The sequence below is a fragment of the Denticeps clupeoides genome, chromosome 11, assembly GCF_900700375.1.
Source record: "Denticeps clupeoides chromosome 11, fDenClu1.1, whole genome shotgun sequence".
Classification (NCBI taxonomy): Eukaryota; Metazoa; Chordata; class Actinopteri; order Clupeiformes; family Denticipitidae; genus Denticeps; species Denticeps clupeoides.
In genome coordinates this window covers 21,803,236-21,827,227 of record NC_041717.1, presented here as the reverse complement: position 1 = coordinate 21,827,227, position 23,992 = coordinate 21,803,236, and the positions used below count along the sequence as shown (strand labels likewise).

The window sequence follows — 23,992 nt, the reverse complement described above, 5'->3', positions numbered from 1 at the left end:
GTGGATGGTGAAAAGAGAAGAGTGAGCTAATGATGAGTTGGCTACCTGATAAGCCACAGATCAGAATCTTGAAATTCTGGTGACCAATGCAAAGAAGAAAATAGAGGCAAAATGTGATCATACCTTCTAGTGCTGAAGTTTATTCAATGAAGCAGCAGAGCAACCAGAAAACAGAGAATTGCAGTTATCCAGTCTAGATGTAGCTCACTTAAACAACACAATGTAACTCCAAGTCAAACACACTTCTGTGAAATCAAAGTGGAAGTACGCCGTGCTGGAAATATTTTGAATGTGACAACCAATTGACAAATCAGTATCAAATGTCACACCAAAATTTTTTACGTACTAGGACCAGTAGAAAAACCAGCACACTTCACGTCCCGCCCCTTTGAGACAACCAACAATACTTTGGTCTTATCCAGCTTGCAAAAAAAAGAAAAATTAAAATCGAATTGACCGAGCATTAAATGGCAGCATGTACAGTGAAAATAAGAGAGGGCCCAGCACTGAACCCTCTGGAACCCGTGTATTTCACTCTGGTTTTTTGCAGAGTAATCACTGCCCAAGCCAATTTAGTAGGGGGTTCAATGTGAGGAATGTTAGGACAGACCCAACACAGTTATAATTCTGCTAGCTATTTAGTCTGCATTGCTGTTTATCTTCAGTCACATGCTTCCTAGCGAGTGCCATCTGGCCTGACAATAATTTTATCACAGCATGGCATGACTTCATACAGGCCATTGTTTGTCGCCCGACAGTTATTGCCATAAAAAGCTTTTATAATATGTCTTTCCACACATTTGTGCGCTTCCTTTTTCCAGATTAATTTGAACAGCTTCAGACCAGGCTTCTTCATTTTCTTGAGCACCCACCTCTGGATTTCTGGGATCAACTGCATTAATCTATACAACCTGAGAGTTTCTAAATAAAATTGTATTTTTAGTTTTATTTATGATGCTATATTTTATGATTACATCAACCAACTCCAAATTATTGTGGATATACTGTGGCTCTCAAATCATACCCAATCACCCCTATCTCAAAACAGACAGTGGTCCCATCTCTCATCCATTGTCACTGACCCTCTCTTCAGGGATCCTAAAGACCGTGCTGTGGTCCTTGCATAATATTTACATCAAAAGATCTAGGACCAGAATGGGCAGCACCATTAAGGATTTTGACAATATATATTGTAGCCAGATGGACCATATTTATTTCCCAATCCTTTCATTGGTTGGCCTAGTGGATAAGGAAACAGACCCATACTCAAAAGGTTGTGGGTTTGAATCTCGAACAGCCAAGGTGCCACTGAGGTCCTAACCCCACATTGTCACGACCATGCGGGCATGATGCGGCGGGTGTACGGAGAGGATGACGAAGAGTGACGAGGAATGACGAGGAATGAAGGACGCTTTCACCTGACATCACGAAACCGGGGTTTACTGGTGAATCACAGGACAGGGGAGACATACGAGACGTAGACACTGGTGAACATGGAACATAACGTTAAAGACCTGACAGCGAACAGAAACAAACAGGGCAGCTTTATATAATTAACACATGTGAAAACGATTAGGGAACATTACACAGGACAACAATTAAACTCCGGTCCGGATCCCAATTTTGCCCAATTATCATTGTAACAATCCCCCCGCCCCCTTCCGCTACTTAACTGACACAGAAACAAAGTTTGCTTAAGTAAAATTGTGAAGATGTATGATATTGCATCATTTTCTTAATTACATTTCTTAATACTGTAGCGTTTGCAGCCAATAGGGCTGGGCTAATTTGCATATGGCCGACTCTGGGGCTAGTGAGGCGGTTCTACCCACCGTTAGGGTGAGTGTTGGGTGAGTTAGTGGGCTGTTGGCTGGTTATTAGAACTAACCAGAGCTGGCAAGGGGTGTATTACGATCTTAGGTGAATGCCTCCCCTATTACCCTGCTACTCTCCTCTTGTTGTGTCGGTACCTGGTGTTAAAAGTTCTGGCTAGTCCGATCACTACAATACGTATGACAGGTTACATGTTTTACACCATAAAATATTTCATACTATCATGTCATATTCTACCTGCTCTTTTTGTCACCTAAAGAATTTTCAAAAAAGCTTCATTAAAGAAGATTATTTAACCTTTTTTAATCAATAAAAGACAGACCATTAGCCATTAATTTTTTAAAGAAGCGTACTTCCAAACAAAACAATGCAAGAAGAAAGCTCAAGTATGGAACTGGATGAGAGCCATACAGAGGCTGTCAGTCTGAACTCAGAGGCTGTCAGTCTGAACTCAGAAGCTGTTTCCACACACAGTGTTATAAGTGTTTCATACGAAAAGTAAGTCTTGCAAATCACCAGTTCGTGCACACTGGTGAGAAGCCCCACAAGTGCCCAGATTGTGATAAGTGTTTTACACGCAAGGTAAATCTAACAAATCACCAGTTAGTGCACATTGGTGAGAAGCCCCACAAGTGCCCAGAATGTGATGGGGTTTTTATTAACAAGACTGATGAGAAGAGAGGCAAGACATTTTCACACGTCCACCCTGAAAGTACATGAGAGAAGTCACACAGAGAAGCTGCACTAACACATAAAAGCACACGAATAGATGGACACTTAATAAAACACACAGGTCTAGGAGTAGCCAATGAAAGGAGGTCCAGACACTTGGTATAATTACAATGTGAATGAAATATCATTTCTGAATAATGATTACAATTGTTTTACAGTTTACGCATTTACAGTTCTAGCTCTGGATTTACGAATCATAAGTCATGTGGAGGAAGCTACGTTGACAGCAACCAATGGGTTTTTAACAGAAAAACTGGAGCCCCCCCACTTCACTATTTAACTGTCCAAAGGAATACACTATACTTTGATTAAAATGTTTCCATTAATATAAGATAAAAAATGTATTGTAATTTTACTACATATAACGTGTGTATTTTGTATACTTAATTGGATGTTTTGTACATTTACAATTATTTTTAGAGGGTAATAATACAGTATGTGAAAAATCGAATTCCAGGACCTAAGATCTATTGCTGAAAACAATACGCTCCAATGCACTCCAAAGTATTCAGAATACGTTACTCAAATTGAGTAACTTAACGGAATACATTACAAACTACATATTAGGGGCATTTATTCTGTAATCTGTACTGGAATACATTTTAAAAGTAACCTTCCCATCACTGTAACCTTCCCATCCAAAACTTCGGATGGTGTTTGGGAGGTCCCCAGGGTCTGCTAGCTCCTTACTCTTTTGGGAGGTCACCACAAAGATCTGCAAGGAGCTCTGTTGGGGATCTCATTTATGTGTTGGAAAATCCCTTCCTTTGGGGTATACTGATGTTGGTTTGCTGTGCTAAGTCTGGTGTTTTATTGTACCTGTTGGCTCACTGTAAATGTGTCCTGTGCATATAACCATTTAACCAGATGTAGAGCAATGTGTGGGGATGGTACTTTGCTCAGTGGCACCTTGGTTGTTCCCTTGTGACCTTCCAATTACGGGGCCGTTTCCTTAACCACGAGGTTCCATTGCCCCTGAATCAGTTACAATCACTTAAAAATGTGCACTATAAAATTTATATCCACCACATTGCGAGTGACAGGGCTGCCCTGTAACCGGTTATGTAGACGTAGATATTGTTGTAGTATACATGTCTATTGGCATAAAATAATCATAATACAGATGTTATATAAGATTTATATATTCAGCTGTTAACGTGCTATGTGATATGATTGTAACCACTGATGGTTATTGGAACTGGGTAAACTGAGTGAGTCCGCTGGTGACGTTTTTGACTTCAATACAACAATTAATTCACGCTAAATGGAAAATGTGCTTTCTAAATTCTTTTCCCAATGCAGAAACATTGACAGTAAATGGTCAGTGATGTCTGTTTAACAGCGTAATAAGCAATTGTCGCATAACTGCGATCTGTAAATATTATGATATTGTAAAATATGAATGATAAAAATACAATGTAGATTGATCGGTCATGTACTGACACCAGGTGGCGCTGTATTCCAGTCCAAACACTGAGGCAGTGGATCTAGAAGTGTTCAAAGCTTACATGAAACATGAATAGAATTTATTTTGATGAAATGGGAAATGAGTTAGGAACAAAAGGAAATCATCAAACTGAATCATCAAATCTGAATACAAAGACACCCCGGAAATTGGTAAAAAGGGCAATTTTGCCCAAGTTTCATTGTAGGTTACATGTATTACACCATAAATTCTTTACTACTATCATGTCATATTGTACCTGCTCTTTTTGTCACCTAAAGAAATTTCTGAAAAGCTTCTTTAAGACTATTTAAGCTTATTTAAGCAATAAAAGACAGATCATTAGCCAATTCATTTTTAAAGACACTTGCTTCCAAACAAAACAATGCAAGAAGAAAGCTCAAGTCTTGGACATGCTGAGAGCCATACAGAGGCTGTCACACAGAAGTCCTTCAAGTGTCCACAATGTGATAAGTGTTTTTCACAAAAGGGAAATCTTACAAGACACCAGTTAATGCACACTGGTGAGAAGCCTCACAAGTGCCCATATTGTGATAAGTGTTTTTCACAAAAGGTAAATCTTACAAATCACCAGTTAGTGCACACTGGTGAGAAGCCCCACAAGTGCCCAGAATGTGATAAGTGTTTTTCACAAAAGGTAAATCTTACAAGACACCAGTTAGTGCACACCGGTGAGAAGACCCACAAATGCCAAGAATGTGAAAAGTGTTTTTCACAAAAGCTAACTCTTACATATCACCAGCTATTGCACACTGGTGAGAAGCCCCACAAGTGTCCACAATGTGATAAGTGTTTTACACGAAAAGTAAGTCTTACAAATCACCAGTTAGTGCACACTGGCAAGAAGCCTCACAAGTGCCCACAATGTAATAAGTGTTTTTCACAAAAGCTAACTCTTACATATCACCAGCTATTGCACACTGGTGAGAAGCCCCACAAGTGTCCACAATGTGATAAGTGTTTTACACGAAAAGTAAGTCTTACAAATCACCAGTTAGTGCACACTGGCAAGAAGCCTCACAAGTGCCCACAATGTAATAAGTGTTTTTCACAAAAGGTTAATCTTACATATCACCAGTTTGTGCACACTGGTGAGAAGAGCCACAAGTGTCCACAATGTGATAAGTGTTTTACACGAAAAGTAAATCTTACAAGACACCAGTTAGTGCACACTGGTGAGAAGCCTCACAAGTGCCCAGAATGTGATAAGTGTTTTTCACAAAAGATAAACCTTAGAAAACACCAGTTAGTGCACACTGGTGAGATGCCCCACAAGTTCCCAAAATGTGATGTTTTTTTTTTTTAACAAGACTGGTGAGAAGTGAGGCAAGACTTTTTCACATGTCCACCCTGAAAGTACACAGAGAAGCTGCACATAAAAGCACACAAATAGATGGACACACAGGTCTAGAGGTAGCCAATGAAAGGAGGTCCAGACACGTGGTATAATTTCAATGTGAATAAAATGTTGTTTCTGAACAATAAATAAAAGTAAATGACGTGTGTTGATTCCTGCGGCTGTTGAGACAATATGAAGCAAGTTTTGTTTTCTCAGAAGTTGTCACTTTTGTGTGCAAGACTGTACTTTCCAACATCCATATTCATAATAATGCAATCATGCTACATTACACTGATTACTTAGAACATTGGACCAAACCACAATATAATTAACTAATGAACAAACTGGTCGTTCATTGATCTCCATATATAAAGCCTCATCAGTTTGGTCATAACTTCAATCCAATTGTTCTCAATATGTTTTCAATCGCACAACATCGTAATTTTATTAAATGTAAATCTATATTCGTATTTGCAAACCTATACTTGGGCCTTTTAACAATTTACATTTACAGCATTTATCAGACGCGCTTATCCAGAGCGACTTGCGATCAGTAGTTACAGGGACAGTCCCCCCCTGGAGCAACTTAGGGTTAAGTGTCTTGCTCAGGGACACAATGGTAGTAAGTGGGATTTGAACTTGGGTCTTCTGGTTCACAGGCGAGTGTGTTAACCACTAGGCTACTACCACTCCAATTGTGATCTTTGTTTGGGAAAAACAGATTATACTTACGACTTTACGGTTTCCATATTACAATTACGTTTTACAGTTTACGCATTTACAATTCCAGTTTTGGATTTACAAATCATAGGTCATGTGGAGGAAGTTATGTTGACAGCGACCAATGGGTTTTGACAGAGAAATCGGAGGCCCCCACCTCACTACTTAACTGACCAAATTAATATACTATACTTTGATAAAAAAGTTTCCATTAATTTACATTTTTACATGCTGCATTATACTGATTACTTAGAACAGTGCACCAAACCACAATATAATTATTTAATAAACAAAGTCTCATCAGTTTGGTCATAACTTCAATCCATATGTTCTCAATATATGTTTAATCACACGGCATCGTAATTTTAAGAAATGTTCATAAAATTCTATATTCATATTTGCAAACCTGTGCTCGGACCTTTAAACAATTTACATTTACGTTTACAGCATTTACCAGACGCGCTTATCCAGAGCGACTTACAATCAGTAGTTACAGGGACAGTGTCCTGCTCAGGGACACAATTGTAGTAAGTGGGGTTTGAACCTGGGTCTTCTGGTTCACTAGGCTACTAACACCCCAATTGCGATCTTTGTTTGGATCATATTACAATTACGTTTTACCGACCAATGGGTTTTGACAGAGAAATTGGAGGCCTCCTCTTCACTACTTAACTGACCAAATTAATATACTATACTTTGATTAAAAAGTGTCCATTAATTTAAGATAAAGAAAAATGTTACTACATTTAATGTGTGTCTATATTGTATACTTAATTCTATGTTTTGTACATGTACAATTCATTTTAGAGGGTAATAGAGTATGCAGAAACATCTAATTCCTGGACCTAAAATCTATTGCTGAAAACAATGCGCTCCTGCAACCATCCCTCCGTTGCCAGGGGATTATGAACTGGCAAAACTCTACTCTTAAAATTAAAACTTGTAAGCCTACAGAGTGGCACGTGTAACCCTGTTGACATTTTAGTACACACCTTTTTACAAAATCTTTGCATATTGGTAGGTTTACGTATTCTTTATTATGTACGAGTACTTTTGACACAAGTATATCTCCATACAGATACTTCTACATGGCAGATCCTTCAGTCTAGTTGTGCAAAGACGCTGCCTGAGAAATCAGTATGTCACGTCAGCACCAGCTCCTGCGAAGTATTATTTAAAATTAATACGAGTTCCCCTATATGAGTTCTTCTAGCCTGTCTATGGTCCTGCAGGGGCTAGAAATGGCGATAGGTGTAAAGAGTGTTTTGGTCATTCTTCTTCACTGTTCAGACAGCAGCAACTCAGACGATCGGATCTGGAATTTGTCCCCTTATGACATGAAAAGGGGAAAGGTTACCTCCCATTTCTCATGCTTTTTCTGGCTAGAGAATTTCCCGCCCCTCCCCTAAAACATTATTTCCACCGACCATCATGGCTTTTAAACGTGCGAAACATAGCAGTTTCTGGGTGATAAAGTTTTTTTTTTTTTTTTAACGCCAACACAACTTCCTGGTTGCTCCTGGTTATCATTGCTACCTGTCATCAAAACTTCAGAGCTAATTACCATTAGCAAAGCTTAAATTCATATTGCAGCGTGATAAAGGAATTCAGCTGTCTGTCAGGGTTAGTTAAGTTCTCTGAGTGAGGGTAAGTACCATCTGCCTATTGGTCACCTCCACCTATATAAAGAGACTTCAGATGGTGTTCGGGAGGTCCCCAGGGTCTGCTAAACCCTTAGTCTTTTGGGAGGTCCCAAGGGTCCATGGAGATCTGTGATGACACAATGACGGTGAAGTTAAGCAGCCTTCGAGTGTACTCTACAATTGGTGTCAGAAGTTTAAAACAATAATTAAGAGAGAGTGAGTTACATTTACATTTACAGCATTTATCGCCCTTATCCAGAGCGACTCACAATCAGTAGTTACAGGGACAGTCCCCCCCTGGAGCAGTTTAAGGTTAAGTGTCTTGCTCAGGGACACAATGGTAGTAAATGGCATTTGAACCTGGGTCTTCTGGTTCATAGGCGAGTGTGTTACCCACTAGGCTACTACCACCCTGTTGAGTTGAGTACTGGCTTCAGGTCCTTGGTGTTATGTGCTTGGTTGACGAATATGGATAAAATGAATAAAAATACATGGAAGTGGTGGCCTAGCGGGTAAGACTCGTAATCGGAAGGTTGCCGTCTCGAATCCCGAACAGTCGAGGTTCCACTGAGCAGGGTACCATCCCCACACATGGCTCCCCGGGTGCCTGGTGGTTAAATACAAAGGGCACATTTTGTTGTGTCACCGTGTGCTGCAGTGTTTCACATTGAATTCACTTTCACTTAATTACGGTGCGAAACAAATAAAATGGGAGAACGAAGAAAGAAATCGCAGAACTCCCTCAGAGGACCCGAGGGAGTCTCAGAGAAGGCCATGACAAGCACACATGCTGTAGATGTTCACATGCTGTAGAAACATCTCCGGAGAGCCAGATCTCCATAAAAATGAACTCAGCAACCCCTTCAGGCAGCCGGGGGAGCCCCTCAGATTACTTGCATATTGCCACATGCCCCCAAGTGAGTGAGTTAGGGCACTGTCACCGGCGTAGCTGGACGTCCATTTACAATTGGAACACCCACCTACTCTACAGGCCATGCTTGAGCTTGTAACAGAGAGGGAAGTTGTGTGGGGCGCAGCTACTTTGTCAACACTGCCATAGTAAGGGCTGCTGGAAACAACCCCATTGAACGGGAGAAACGAGCATATGTAACAGAAATCATGGAGCTGATTCTCTCCAGTCAACACAGGACACACGTGGCGCCCCATGGCTCTGCTGGGGATGTGCACAGCCTGGCCACCTTCTCAGACAGTGCCCTAGGAAAATTACTCCCCAGGGAAACGGGGAAGGGTCCACACACACACAAACACCCACCACACACACCTCATCTGACAATCAACTGCAGTGGTAGGCTGTACATGCGCTGGGGACTTTTGCCATGTTCTCTGATATTCTGCTAAAGGTACAGGGATTGGCCTGCTGAGGACTGGGGTAAAGTCAGTTTCTCTGATGAAGCCCCTTTCTGATTGTGTCTGTGTGTGAATTTGCCTCACGTTCTTCCAGACTTGCACAATAGGATGAACAAATGATTGAATTTGGACAGGACAGCACATGTGCACACAACGAAATGTGTCTGGGTAAACTGAGTGAGTCCGCTGGTGACGTTTTTGACTTCAACACAACAATTAATTCACGCTAAATGGAAAATGTGCTTTCTAAATTGCATTGTACTTTTATGTTTAAATTCTCGGAGTTGTAGATTTTCAGACATGCATGCGTTCATGCTGAAGTGGCAGGGAAAGTTGCTGGAATTATATATATATAGTGAACAGCAACAGGGCGACTTCTAGTTTGACTAAGATTCAGAAAAAGACTTTGATTCTTTTCAACAACAACAACATTTATTTCTTATAACGCCCAAAATCACATACAGTATGTCTCAATGGGCTTTGACAGGCCCTACAGTTGACACCCCCCACACTTGACCCTTCTGCACACAAGGAAAAACTCCACACAAAAAAACTCTAGGAGAGAGGAAAAAAAGAAAGGAAGAAACCTTGGGAAGGAGTGATAGAGAGAGGGACCCCCTTCCAGGGTAGAGTGAGCCTGCAAATGGTGTCAGTGCAGGGTTGGATATGATATAATGATAAGTCCTACGGTTGTAGGGTTGGAGAAGTCCAGGATGTATTCAGTGTCATGGTCTAGATTACGTGTCCGTAATGATGTTACTGGTCCATTTGAAGATCCCTGAAGCTGTAGTTGTAGTGGTGGTGGTGGCTGTGGTGACCCTCTGGTTTGTTTTATGTTTTGTCCTTGTAAAGCAGTTGTCAGGAACCAGGATGTATCTGCTTGTCTCTTCACTGGGGTCTGCCAGTAGTCTGGGCGCTTGATTCCGTGTCTCGGAGAAAAACAAACAGAAGCAGCGGCAGACGGTTGCACTGTACGACCGATACTGAAATACGTGGTTATAGTGGTATATTGGTGCTACAGTGGCCCGGTACCCTAACTAGGACAGCCTAACTAGAGTGAATTTAACTTTGTCTGTGTCTAACAGGGGGACTCTGTGATAAACTGGACTTTATAATTGACACTGCGTCAAAATCAAGTGAAATGAGGGTCTAGGACTTTAGCAAAAAGCCAGAGAAAACAGATAGGTTTTGAGATTGGATTTAAACACTGAGACTGTGTCTGAATCCCGGACATTTTCCCTGCATTTCCCCAATGCAGAAACTTTGACAGCAAATGGTCAGTGATGTCTGTTTAACGGAGTAATAAGCAATTGTAAATATTGTAAAATGTAATAAAAAGAATAAAAATACAATGGAGAAATTGATCGATCATGTACTGACACCAGGTGGCGCTGTATTCCAGTCCAAACACTGAGGCAGTGGATCTAGAAGTGTTTTAAAGCTTACATGAAACATGAATAGAATTTATTTTGATGTAATGGGAAATGAGTTAGGAACAAAAGGAAATCAGCAAACTGAATAATCAAATCTGAATACAAAGACACCCCGGAAATTGGTATAAAGTTTCATAGTAGGTTACATGTATTACACCATAAATTTTTTACTACTATCATGTCATATTCTACCTGCTCTTTTTGTCCCTAAAGAAATTTCTGAAAAGCTTTTTTAATAAAGATTATTTAAGCTTATTTAAGCAACAAAAGACAGATCATTAGCCAATTCATTTTTAAAGAAGCATACAAAACAATGCAAAAAGTCAATCCGAACTCAGAGGCTGTTTCCACACACCTCTCAGAACATGACCGACCAAATGATACCATCGTACCTACGAGATACATTCAACTAGCACCATTTATCGGAGGTCCTGAGAAGCCATATCAGTGCCCACAATGTAATAAGTGTTTTTCACAAAAGGTAAATCTTACAAGACACCAGTTAGTGCACACTGGAACACTGACCACAGAGCACTGATCAAGCTGGCAACGAGATTCTTATGCGAGCAGGGGCCAAAACACGGCAAGAACAGCATTTACCTTTCATCTGAATTCATGCTTTCGAGCTTTTATCCCCGTAAAGATATAGCGTCCCTTCTAGAAGAACACCAAGACCTTTTGTAGTTCATTATCGGGGCCATATACATCCAGATAAGTGGCTGAATTGACTCCAGTGCAGGGCTGGCAACTTTTCCGAAGGCCTTGGACTGACATTTCCGGGTGTATGTGGCTGATGTTGGGGTGGTGGGGTGGGTGGTTACTGATTGGTTGCTCATGCTTAGTTTGCCTGAATGTCATGAGTTGAATTTGAGCACGCTGTGTAATAATACAAAAAATAGAAAAATATACACTGAAAATATGTACAGGAAATTTGTAGACGCAAAATATTCGGGAACATTGTTTTGATGCAATAAAGGAAAAAAAATTCTAATTCAAATAGGACAGATTTTCTTCCATACATCAGCCGTATGACTAGGCATGCCTAGTAACATTATACAGCTCTCAACGTGGCATATTGTGAAGAATTCCCAGGTGCCTTTTCATTGGTTGCTGTGTTGCAGTTTACCCAGATCCAATACTGCTATTTTCTGATTGGCTATTGTGTAATTCACTCATTCGCCCAATTCTCTTCAGGACCTCAGCAGAGACGTTCTTGTTTAACCGGCATATTAATTCCTGAACAGTTCCTGACCAGTCGAGGTGTTTTCACTGTATCATCCCCCAACTGTTTGCCCCGAGGAAAACTGAAAAAACAATAAAACGTTTTCTTAATAATTAAAATAATCCTAATGTAATGGATGTTATTATACTGAGCATATAGCATGGTAGTCACCTAGCGGGTAACACACTCGCCTATGAACCAGAAGACCCAGGTTCAAATCCCACTTACTACCATTGTGTCCCTGAGCAAGACACTTAACCCTGAGTGTCTCCAGGGGGGGACTGTCCCTGTAACTACGGATTGTAAGTCGATCTGGATAACGGCGTCTGGTAAATGCTGTAAATGTAAATTCATTAGGAATATATGATGTATAACTAATTATTGACATTCTTTGGTTTTAAATCAACATTAAATTAAAAAGTAATATGATTAAAAGAACATCAAAATGCACAAATCGTCTATCTGCTAATTAAATCTACTTTATATGATAAGATGATTAAAAATAAAAGAGTGGGCGGGGCTTGCCATGGGTGGGGCAGGCCGTCTTGCAGCCTGCAATGAGACATAGCTCTACATTTATTTCATGGGCATGGTTTTCAGCAAATTCGCCTACAAATAATGTTTCTGCGTGAGAAATACAATGTGTGACAAAAGACTAAAGAGAGACCGTCACGCTCAATTCTACTCCCTCCTCTTCTTCTCAACTGGCAATAGATCCCGCTTCCAATCACAGCTTCTTCAGCTGATGCATCATTAGATGCGCCACCTACCATAGAGGAGTGAGGACAGGAGGGGACACCTCTCTGCCTGTTCAGCTGTGCGTAAGGCCTTATTGATCGATCACAGATCAGACAGATAAAGTAGATGTTCAGCGTGAGAAATTGGAGGTATGACGGAGAGCTGTGAAGATGTGCATGTCTCACGTCCATTGCATGAGAGTTGGAAGCCCTGCTGGTGTGTCTGTGTGTGAATTTGCTTTACGTTGGACAGACAAGAACTTTGTTATAAAGCATAAGCTAAAATTGTCTGTCGTTGTGCATGTGGGGATAAGGCATGAAAATGTAAATGAACACCTGATATTTCACGCTGTACAAGGAAGAATGCGCCACGGTGGTTTAATTTTATACATTGCTTCCCTCTAGTGGTCAGTGTGCAGCATCACAAAATCCACCATTTTGCACTTGCACTTTTGTAACACACAATTTGCAAATGTGCAAACACAATCCACTGCACAGCACTCTTTTAACAGACCTGTAATCACAACTCACTGCTTTACACACAATTTCCAAATGACCAACACACTCCTAGTAAAACCATACACATTTACATTTATAGCATTTATCAAGACGGCCTTAACCAGAGCGATACACGTTTATGGTGATGATTTAGACTATTAAAAAATAAAGTTAAGTAAAAAGCGTGCCATTATAAAGCATGCATTTCACATTGTCATTATGGGGCGTTGTGTGTAGAATTCTGAGGAAAAAATTATTTAATCTATTTTGGAATAAAGCTGTAACAAGGCGGGAAAAGCACCTAAGAAATAGAACAGTGCTCAAAAAGGCAACAATGGCAAGGAAAAAAGTCCCTCTAACAAGAAGAAAGCCTTGAAAAGAACCAAGATTCAGCAAGGTAGGGCAGTCCATGGAGTTCGGCCAGGTCACGTGATCACTCCGACCCAGGAAACTCCCCAGGCAGTATATATCATCCACACCGTAGTGGATGGTGAAAAGAGAAGAGTGAGCTAATGATGAGTTGGCTACCTGATAAGCCACAGATCAGAATCTTGAAATTCTGGTGACCAATGCAAAGAAGAAAATAGAGGCAAAATGTGATCATACCTTCTAGTGCTGAAGTTTATTCAATGAAGCAGCAGAGCAACCAGAAAACAGAGAATTGCAGTTATCCAGTCTAGATGTAGCTCACTTAAACAACACAATGTAACTCCAAGTCAAACACACTTCTGTGAAATCAAAGTGGAAGTACGCCGTGCTGGAAATATTTTGAATGTGACAACCAATTGACAAATCAGTATCAAATGTCACACCAAAATTTTTTACGTACTAGGACCAGTAGAAAAACCAGCACACTTCACGTCCCGCCCCTTTGAGACAACCAACAATACTTTGGTCTTATCCAGCTTGCAAAAAAAAGAAAAATTAAAATCGAATTGACCGAGCATTAAATGGCAGCATGTACAGTGAAAATAAGAGAGGGCCCAGCACTGAACCCTCTGGAACCCGTGTATTTCACTCTGGTTTTTTGCAGAGTAATCACTGCCCAAGCCAATTTAGTAGGGGGTTCAATGTGAGGAATGTTAGGACAGACCCAACACAGTTATAATTCTGCTAGCTATTTAGTCTGCATTGCTGTTTATCTTCAGTCACATGCTTCCTAGCGAGTGCCATCTGGCCTGACAATAATTTTATCACAGCGTGGCATGACTTCATACAGGCCATTGTTTGTCGCCCGACAGTTATTGCCATAAAAAGCTTTTATAATATGTCTTTCCACACATTTGTGCACTTCATTTTCCAGATTAATTTGAACAGCTTCAGACCAGGCTTCTTCATTTTCTTGAGCACCCACCTCTGGATTTCTGGGATCAACTGCATTAATCTATACAACCTGAGAGTTTCTAAATAAAATTGTATTTTTAGTTTTATTTATGATGCTATATTTTATGATTACATCAACCAACTCCAAATTATTGTGGACATACTGTGGCTCTCAAATCATACCCAATCACCCCTATCTCAAAACAGACAGTGGTCCCATCTCTCATCCATTGTCACTGACCCCCTCTTCAGGGATCCTAAAGACCGTGCTGTGGTCCTTGCATAATATTTACATCAAAAGATCTAGGACCAGAATGGGCAGCACCATTAAGGATTTTGACAATATATATTGTAGCCAGATGGACCATATTTATTTCCCAATCCTTTCATTGGTTGGCCTAGTGGATAAGGAAACAGACCCATACTCAAAAGGTTGTGGGTTTGAATCTCGAACAGCCAAGGTGCCACTGAGGTCCTAACCCCACATTGTCACGACCATGCGGGCATGATGCGGCGGGTGTACGGAGAGGATGACGAAGAGTGACGAGGAATGACGAGGAATGAAGGACGCTTTCACCTGACATCACGGAACCGGGGTTTACTGGTGAATCACAGGACAGGGGAGACATATGAGACGTAGACACTGGTGAACACGGAACATAACGTTAAAGACCTGACAGCGAACAGAAACGAACAGGGCAGCTTTATACAATTAACACATGTGAAAACGATTAGGGAACATTACACAGGACAACAATTAAACTCCGGTCCGGATCCCAATTTTGCCCAATTATCATTGTAACAATCCTCCCGCCCCCTTCCGCTACTTAACTGACACAGAAACAAAGTTTGCTTAAGTAAAATTGTGAAGATGTATGATATTGCATCATTTTCTTAATTACATTTCTTAATACTGTAGCGTTTGCAGCCAATAGGGCTGGGCTAATTTGCATATGGCCGACTCTGAGGCTAGTGAGGCGGTTCTACCCACCGTTAGGGTGAGTGTTGGGTGAGTTAGTGGGCTGTTGGCTGGTTATTGGAACTAACCAGAGCTGGCAAGGGGTGTATTACAATCTTATTACCCCCTATTACCCTGCTACTCTCCTCTTGTTGTGTCGGTACCTGGTGTTAAAAGTTCTGGCTAGTCTGATCACTACAATACGTATGACAGGTTACATGTTTTACACCATAAAATATTTCATACTATCATGTCATATTCTACCTGCTCTTTTTGTCACCTAAAGAATTTTCAAAAAAGCTTCATTAAAGAAGATTATTTAACCTTTTTTAATCAATAAAAGACAGACCATTAGCCATTAATTTTTTTAAAGAAGCGTACTTCCAAACAAAACAATGCATGAAGAAAGCTCAAGTATGGAACTGGATGAGAGCCATACAGAGGCTGTCACACTGAACTCAGAAGCTGTTTCCACACACAGTGTTATAAGTGTTTTATACGAAAAGTAAGTCTTGCAAATCACCAGTTCGTGCACACTGGTGAGAAGCCCCACAAGTGCCCAGATTGTGATAAGTGTTTTACACGCAAGGTAAATCTAACAAATCACCAGTTAGTGCACATTGGTGAGAAGCCCCACAAGTGCCCAGAATGTGATGGGGTTTTTATTAACAAGACTGATGAGAAGAGAGGCAAGACATTTTCACACGTCCACCCTGAAAGTACATGAGAGAAGTCACACAGAGAAGCTGCACTAACACATAAAAGCACACGAATAGATGGACACTTAATAAAACACACAGGTCTAGGAGTAGCCAATGAAAGGAGGTCCAGACACTTGGTATAATTACAATGTGAATGAAATATCATTTCTGAATAATGATTACAATTGTTTTACAGTTTACGCATTTACAGTTCTAGCTCTGGATTTACGAATCATAAGTCATGTGGAGGAAGCACATATTATATTAATGTTTCCATTAATATAAGATAAAAAATGTATTGTAATTTTACTACATATAACGTGTGTATTTTGTATACTTAATTGGATGTTTTGTACATTTACAATTAGGGTAATACAGTATGTGAAAAATCGAATTCCAGGACCTAAGATCTATTGCTGAAAACAATACGCTCCAATGCACTCCAAAGTATTCAGAATACGTTACTCAAATTGAGTAACTTAACGGAATACATTACAAACTACATATTAGGGGCATTTATTCTGTAATCTGTACTGGAATACATTTTAAAAGTAACCTTCCCATCACTGTAACCTTCCCATCCAAAACTTCGGATGGTGTTTGGGAGGTCCCCAGGGTCTGCTAGCTCCTTACTCTTTTGGGAGGTCACCACAAAGATCTTCAAGGAGCTCTTTTGGGGATCTCATTTATGTGTTGGGAAATCCCTTCCTTTAGGGTGTACTGATGTTGGTTTGCTGTGCTAAGTCTGGTGTTTTATTGTACCTGTTGGCTCACTGTAAATGTGTCCTGTGCATATAACCATTTAACCAGATGTAGAGCAATGTGTGGGGATGGTACTTTGCTCAGTGGCACCTTGGTTGTTCCCTTGTGACCTTCCAATTACGGGGCCGTTTCCTTAACCACGAGGTTCCATTGCCCCTGAATCAGTTACAATCACTTAAAAATATGCACTATAAAATTTATATCCACCACATTGCGAGTGACAGGGCTGCCCTGTAACCGGTTATGTAGACGTAGATATTGTTGTAGTATACATGTCTATTGGCATAAAATAATCATAATACAGATGTTATATAAGATTTATATATTCAGCTGTTAACGTGCTATGTGATATGATTGTAACCACTGATGGTTATTGGAACTGGGTAAACTGAGTGAGTCCGCTGGTGACGTTTTTGACTTCAATACAACAATTAATTCACGCTAAATGGAAAATGTGCTTTCTAAATTCTTTTCCCAATGCAGAAACATTGACAGTAAATGGTCAGTGATGTCTGTTTAACAGCGTAATAAGCAATTGTCGCATAACTGCGATCTGTAAATATTATGATATTGTAAAATATGAATGATAAAAATACAATGTAGATTGATCGGTCATGTACTGACACCAGGTGGCGCTGTATTCCAGTCCAAACACTGAGGCAGTGGATCTAGAAGTGTTCAAAGCTTACATGAAACATGAATAGAATTTATTTTGATGAAATGGGAAATGAGTTAGGAACAAAAGGAAATCATCAAACTGAATAATCAAATCTGAATACAAAGACACCCCGGAAATTGGTAAAAAGGGCAATTTTGCCCAAGTTTCATTGTAGGTTACATGTATTACACCATAAATTCTTTACTACTATCATGTCATTTACATTTACAGCATTTACAGCATTTACCTGACGCCCTTATCCAGAGCGACTTACAATCAGTAGTTACAGGGACAGTCCCCCCAGGAACAATTTAGGGTTAAGTGTCTTGCTCAGGGACACAATGGTAGTAGTGGGATTCGACCCCGGGTCTTCTGGTTCATAGGCGAGTGTGTTACCCACTAGGCTACTACCACCCTATCACCCTACACCCATGTCATATTGTACCTGCTCTTTTTGTCACCTAAAGAAATTTCTGAAAAGCTTCTTTAAGACTATTTAAGCTTATTTAAGCAATAAAAGACAGATCATTAGCCAATTCATTTTTAAAGACACTTGCTTCCAAACAAAACAATGCAAGAAGAAAGCTCAAGTCTTGGACTGGCTGAGAGCCATACAGAGGCTGTCACACAGAAGTCCTTCAAGTGTCCACAATGTGATAAGTGTTTTTCACAAAAGGGAAATCTTACAAGACACCAGTTAATGCACACTGGTGAGAAGCCTCACAAGTGCCCATATTGTGATAAGTGTTTTTCACAAAAGGTAAATCTTACAAATCACCAGTTAGTGCACACTGGTGAGAAGCCCCACAAGTGCCCAGAATGTGATAAGTGTTTTTCACAAAAGGTAAATCTTACAAGACACCAGTTAGTGCACACTGGTGAGAAGACCCACAAATGCCAAGAATGTGAAAAGTGTTTTTCACAAAAGCTAACTCTTACATATCACCAGCTATTGCACACTGGTGAGAAGCCCCACAAGTGTCCACAATGTGATAAGTGTTTTACACGAAAAGTAAGTCTTACAAATCACCAGTTAGTGCACACTGGCAAGAAGCCTCACAAGTGCCCACAATGTAATAAGTGTTTTTCACAAAAGCTAACTCTTACATATCACCAGCTATTGCACACTGGTGAGAAGCCCCACAAGTGTCCACAATGTGATAAGTGTTTTACACGAAAAGTAAGTCTTACAAATCACCAGTTAGTGCACACTGGCAAGAAGCCTCACAAGTGCCCACAATGTAATAAGTGTTTTTCACAAAAGGTTAATCTTACATATCACCAGTTTGTGCACACTGGTGAGAAGAGCCACAAGTGTCCACAATGTGATAAGTGTTTTACACGAAAAGTAAATCTTACAAGACACCAGTTAGTGCACACTGGTAAGAAGCCTCACAAGTGCCCAGAATGTGATAAGTGTTTTTCACAAAAGATAAACCTTAGAAAACACCAGTTAGTGCACACTGGTGAGATGCCCCACAAGTTCCCAAAATGTGATGTTATTTTTTTTTAACAAGACTGGTGAGAAGTGAGGCAAGACTTTTTAACATGTCCACCCTGAAAGTACACAGAGAAGCTGCACATAAAAGCACACAAATAGATGGACACACAGGTCTAGAGGTAGCCAATGAAAGGAGGTCCAGACACGTGGTATAATTTCAATGTGAATAAAATGTTGTTTCTGAACAATAAATAAAAGTAAATGACGTGTGTTGATTCCTGCGGCTGTTGAGACAATATGAAGCAAGTTTTGTTTTCTCAGAAGTTGTCACTTTTGTGTGCAAGACTGTACTTTCCAACATCCATATTCATAATAATGCAATCATGCTACATTACACTGATTACTTAGAACATTGGACCAAACCACAATATAATTAACTAATGAACAAACTGGTCGTTCATTGATCTCCATATATAAAGCCTCATCAGTTTGGTCATAACTTCAATTGTTCTCAATACGTTTTCAATCGCACAACATCGTAATTTTATTAAATGTAAATCTATATTCGTATTTGCAAACTTATACTTGGGCCTTTTAACAATTTACATTTACAGCATTTATCAGACGCGCTTATCCAGAGCGACTTACAATCAGTAGTTACAGGGACAGTCCCCCTGGAGACACTCAGGGTTAAGTGTCCTGCTCAGGGACACAATGGTAGTAAGTGGGATTTGAACTTGGGTCTTCTGGTTCATAGGCGAGTGTGTTACCCACTAGGCTACTACCACTCCAATTGTGATCTTTGTTTGGGAAAAACAGATTATACTTACGACTTTACGGTTTCCATATTACAATTACGTTTTACAGTTTACGCATTTACAATTCCAGTTTTGGATTTACAAATCATAGGTCATGTGGAGGAAGTTATGTTGACAGCGACCAATGGGTTTTGACAGAGAAATCGGAGGCCCCCACCTCACTACTTAACTGACCAAATTAATATACTATACTTTGATAAAAAAGTTTCCATTAATTTAAGATAACAAAAAATATTGTGATTTTATTACACATAATGTATGTCTTTGTTGTATATATAATTGTATGTTTTGTACATGTACAATTAATTTTAGAGGGCAATACAGTATGCAGAAAAATCTAATTCCAGGACCCAAGATCTATTGCTGAAAACAATGCGCTCCTGCAACCATCCCTCCGTTGCCAGGGGATTATGAACTGGCAAAACTCTACTCTTAAAATTAAAACCTGTAAACCTACAGAGTGGCACGTGTAACCCTGTTAACATAAATATTTTAGTACACGCATTTTTACAAGATCTTTGCATATTGGTAAGTTTACGTATTCTTTTTTACGTACAAGTACTTTTGACACAAGTTTATCTCCATACAGATACTCCTACATGGCAGATCCTTCAGTCCAGTCATGCAAAAACGCTGCCTGAGAAATCAGTATGTCACGTCAGCACCAGCTCCTGCAAAGTATTATTTAAAATTAATACGAGTTGCCCTATATGAGTTCCTCTAGCCTGTCTATCTCTTTTAGGTTGACTTCGTGGGAGGACTCCACCTACCATCTGCTTAATGGTCACCACCTTCGGCTAGATATTGGCATAACAAAAACAATAATCATAATACAGATGTTATATAAGATTTATATATTCAGCAGTTAACGTGCTATTGGATATGATTGTAACCACTGATGGTTATTGGAACTGGGTAAACAGAGTGAGCCCGCTAGTGACGTTTTTGACTTTCTAAATTGCATTGAACTTTCATGTTTAAACTCTCAGAGTTCTGAATTTTCAGACGTGCATCTCGCAGATTGTGCGTTCATGCTGAAGTAGCTGGGAAAGTTGCTGGGAATATATATATATAGTGAACAGCAACAGGGCGACTTCTAGTTTGACTAAGATTCAGAAAAAGTCTTTGACAGCAAATGGTCAGTGATGTCTGTTTAACGGCGTAATAAGCAGTTGTTACATAACTTTGATCTGTATGTAGCGGGCCGAGAAATTGACACCACACAACCGTAAATTTAATGTGGGGTTCTTTATTTGCTAGGTGTTCAGAATGGAGAAAAAGATGGGTTTTTGTTTCCTCACACTAAAAGAAAATAAATAACTAAACATGGACCCCTTATTTCAATTAACAAATAACAAAAATAAAATTAATACAATGTCATATCGTTTTGTAATTTCCACAAAACAAAGGTGAACAAAACGGCAGATTGGAAAATAAGAGTATCCGAAAATTCGGCAGCGGCCTCTGACTGCACAGTAAAATACAGAAAATTGGATCAATTTACATTAAACAAAACAGAAACAGAAATTATGGCATAGCCTCTGGAACTTACGTCTCAGGTTCCTTAGAAACTCCCTTTATAATGTTGCTCAAAAAAAACACCCGGTTACATGTAAATATTATGATATTGTAAAATATGGTAAAAAGAAGGATAAAATTTAGGGCTGCACGATTTGGTGAAAAAGATATATTGCGATTATTGAGATCAATATTGCGATTGCGATATGATAAAGGACACTTGCTTGTATATCAATGAAAAGTCGCATACTAAAAGTGAAATGTTTAATTTCAAAGTGAAACATGCAAACTACTTATAACAACCTGAAATGCCCAGTGCTTTCAAAATACAATATTCTACAAAATTAAATAAATCACAAAAATCTCTTTTACATTACTGTCGAACGACAAACCCTGGTAAGGCTAAACAACTGTTTTGATTATATTTGGCCATTATAAAATCCCGTATTATAGTTCTTACGTTGAACCAAAACGTTGTTTGGAGGCTGACTTGAACACAGGGATGCATAGCTTTGCTAGCTTAGCTAAGGTTAAGATTTGTAAACTGAGGTGAATATCTTTAGGAAACCTTCAAAGTTTGAGAAAAGAAAACAGCTAAGAACAGTCTAAATATTTAATGCTACGTTTAGCCAAAACGTTGTTTGGAGGCTGACTTGAACACAGGAATGCATAGCTTCGCTAGCAGCACAAGAGTGATGCATTTTTATGCACTTCTCTCCATAGACATGTATATGCTTCAGGCCACAGCAAAGCCTATCGCAATATGGCGGCGACGTTGACGTACGATGCAGCGCGTCATGCGGCGTCTACCCAGATGTCTCCGAATCGAAAGTCATGTGACCAAACATGTCACATCGGTCTGAAGTGAGACTTCAGTCAGCTCGCAAACTTTGAGAGAATGAGAGAATGGATCGGATATGTTGTCGATCCAATCCATATACTAATCATTTAAATCGCAGCTTTTTGCGTTCATGTAATCGCACAGACTGACATCGCGATTACGATTGCAATTAGATTAATCGTGCAGCACTAATAAAATTCAATGGAGAGATTGAGACATCATGTACTTTCACCAGGTGGCGCTTTATTCCAGTCCAAACACAGAGGCAGTGGCTCTAGAAGTGTTCAACGCTTACATGAAACATGAATTTAATTTATTTTGATGAAAATGTTTCCTTTACTTTTAAATCAGAAGAAATTGTATTAAAATATTTCAATTGGTGTATAAATTATATGTTAATTTTACATTTCCCAATTTGACTGATTTATTTGTTAGATGTAGAAATTGCAGGCAACGTGAAAGTGAAGTAAAAAAGTGAACTGATTGTGAAACACTGCAGCACAGCACACGGTGACACGGTGAAACGTGTCCTCTGTATTTAACCGTCACCCTTGGTGAGCAGTTGGCACCATGACAGGCGCCCGGGGAGCGCTGTGTTTGGACGGGACCTTCATCAAGGGGACCCCACAATTTTTTAAACACAAAATGTATGTCAAACATTAATCAAATATGGATTTGCAGAATTTCTTTATATCCATCAAACAATGACATGATGCACGTAGAGCCTCTGTTGTTCTCAATCTGTAGACTTTTGCTGAGTTGGGAGGGACCAACGGCCAGTTCTTCTAGATCATCTCTACATAAAACCATTATTACCACTTTCACTTCTTAATCACTACGCTGGGTTAAGACGGGGCAGCGCCCCCTTAAACAAACATCCTGCCCCCTTAAATCAAACTTGTAAAAGTCGAGAAAGAAAATAATACATTACCCACAAACTCAATAAAGACACGATTTACTACAGTAGCCGAAAAGGCACAAATTAGATGATGGGCTTCACCTCTTGTTGGCTCCTCCCCTCTTCCCTACTAAACATCAAATCACTGTTAGTATGCAAATGAGCTGATGTCAAATTTCTCAGTAGGCAGGGTCGGGTCCATGCTCAATTTTTGGGGTCGTCTGGTCTATAGTACCTATCTTTTCAGTATGATTCACTGCCTGTAAATTTGTTTTGGTGGTTGGTGAATGGGGTTTGCATGTTGGAAATTAGTTTGATTAAACACACATTTCCCTTCCCTCTTACGCTCGTAGCGTACGCAAAGAAGGCCTAGCGTTTAACACGCTCGCCTACGAACCAGAAGTCCCCGGTTCAAACCCCACTTACTCTTGAGACAGGCGTCTGGTAAATGCCGTAAATGTAAATGTAAAAAGCTCTACTTGTCTGGTCCGAACGTATCGAGCTGTTCAGGCCCGATTACAGCTCTAGCAGGCAGCTACACAACAGCGCCCCCCTGCCGTCTTGTTCATCGGGGGGCTCAGCAGCAAATCTCGCTCGTCAAAAGCATGAGCCTCGTGAGATAATTAACGACTGAAAATTACATCTATATTTGTACAGTCGGGGGGACGAGTCCATTGTTCCTCTCTGTCTCAGCCTCGATCCCACGAGCACCACTGGCAACCTGTCATGGAGCCGACTCGAGGACCCAGACATGGAGTTATTGTTGGGTTTGAACATTTTTGATATTCTAATCCAATTATGGTAAACGTCATGGTTTTAGTTGTTATAATCTGATGAGGAATAATTTATTAGGTTTTTTTGTCATGGTCAGGGGGTTTGTAGGGGGGGGGGGGGGGGATTATTTGTGTGTTTTGCACTTTTGGATCGTCCTTTCCTAAACTATTATATAGTTACTATTGGGAACACGGTGGCTGGACATGGCGAGGAAGGAGGACGCATACGCACCTTCACACAATCACACGCAGGTGGAATTCAGGGAACCTGTCACCCACTCGGCTTCACACTGCATTATGCTCTGGGCAAT

At 40.1% G+C, this 23,992-nt stretch overlaps 2 protein-coding genes across 2 annotated transcripts; both read left to right on the top strand.

Moving 5' to 3' along the window:
• Window positions 1–4,394: 4,394 nt before the first annotated feature.
• Window positions 4,395–11,754, top strand: LOC114799707 (zinc finger protein 708-like). Its single transcript, XM_028996510.1, has 3 exons — window positions 4,395–5,289; window positions 10,962–11,014; window positions 11,728–11,754. Exons 1-3 carry the CDS (start codon window positions 4,395–4,397, stop codon window positions 11,752–11,754), a joined length of 975 nt encoding a protein of 324 aa, XP_028852343.1.
• Window positions 11,755–17,963: 6,209 nt separating this feature from the next.
• On the top strand, window positions 17,964–18,905 carry LOC114799706 (zinc finger protein 525-like). Its single transcript, XM_028996509.1, has one exon. It carries the CDS (start codon window positions 17,964–17,966, stop codon window positions 18,903–18,905), a length of 942 nt encoding a protein of 313 aa, XP_028852342.1.
• The last annotated feature ends 5,087 nt before the right edge of the window (window positions 18,906–23,992 follow it).

What these genes read in the sequence shown, in the direction of transcription:
- LOC114799707 (XM_028996510.1), top strand. Translation starts at nt 4,395, where the DNA reads ATGCAAGAAGAAAGCTCAAGTCTTGGACATGCTGAGAGCCATACAGAG. An exon ending in ACACCAGTTAGTGCACACTG is followed by an intron (nt 5,290 to 10,961) that starts GTGAGATGCCCC and finishes CATTTATCGGAG; the next exon opens with GTCCTGAGAAGCCATATCAG. An exon ending in ATAAGTGTTTTTCACAAAAG is followed by an intron (nt 11,015 to 11,727) that starts GTAAATCTTACA and finishes AATTCTCTTCAG; the next exon opens with GACCTCAGCAGAGACGTTCT.
- LOC114799706 (XM_028996509.1), top strand. Translation starts at nt 17,964, where the DNA reads ATGCAAGAAGAAAGCTCAAGTCTTGGACTGGCTGAGAGCCATACAGAG.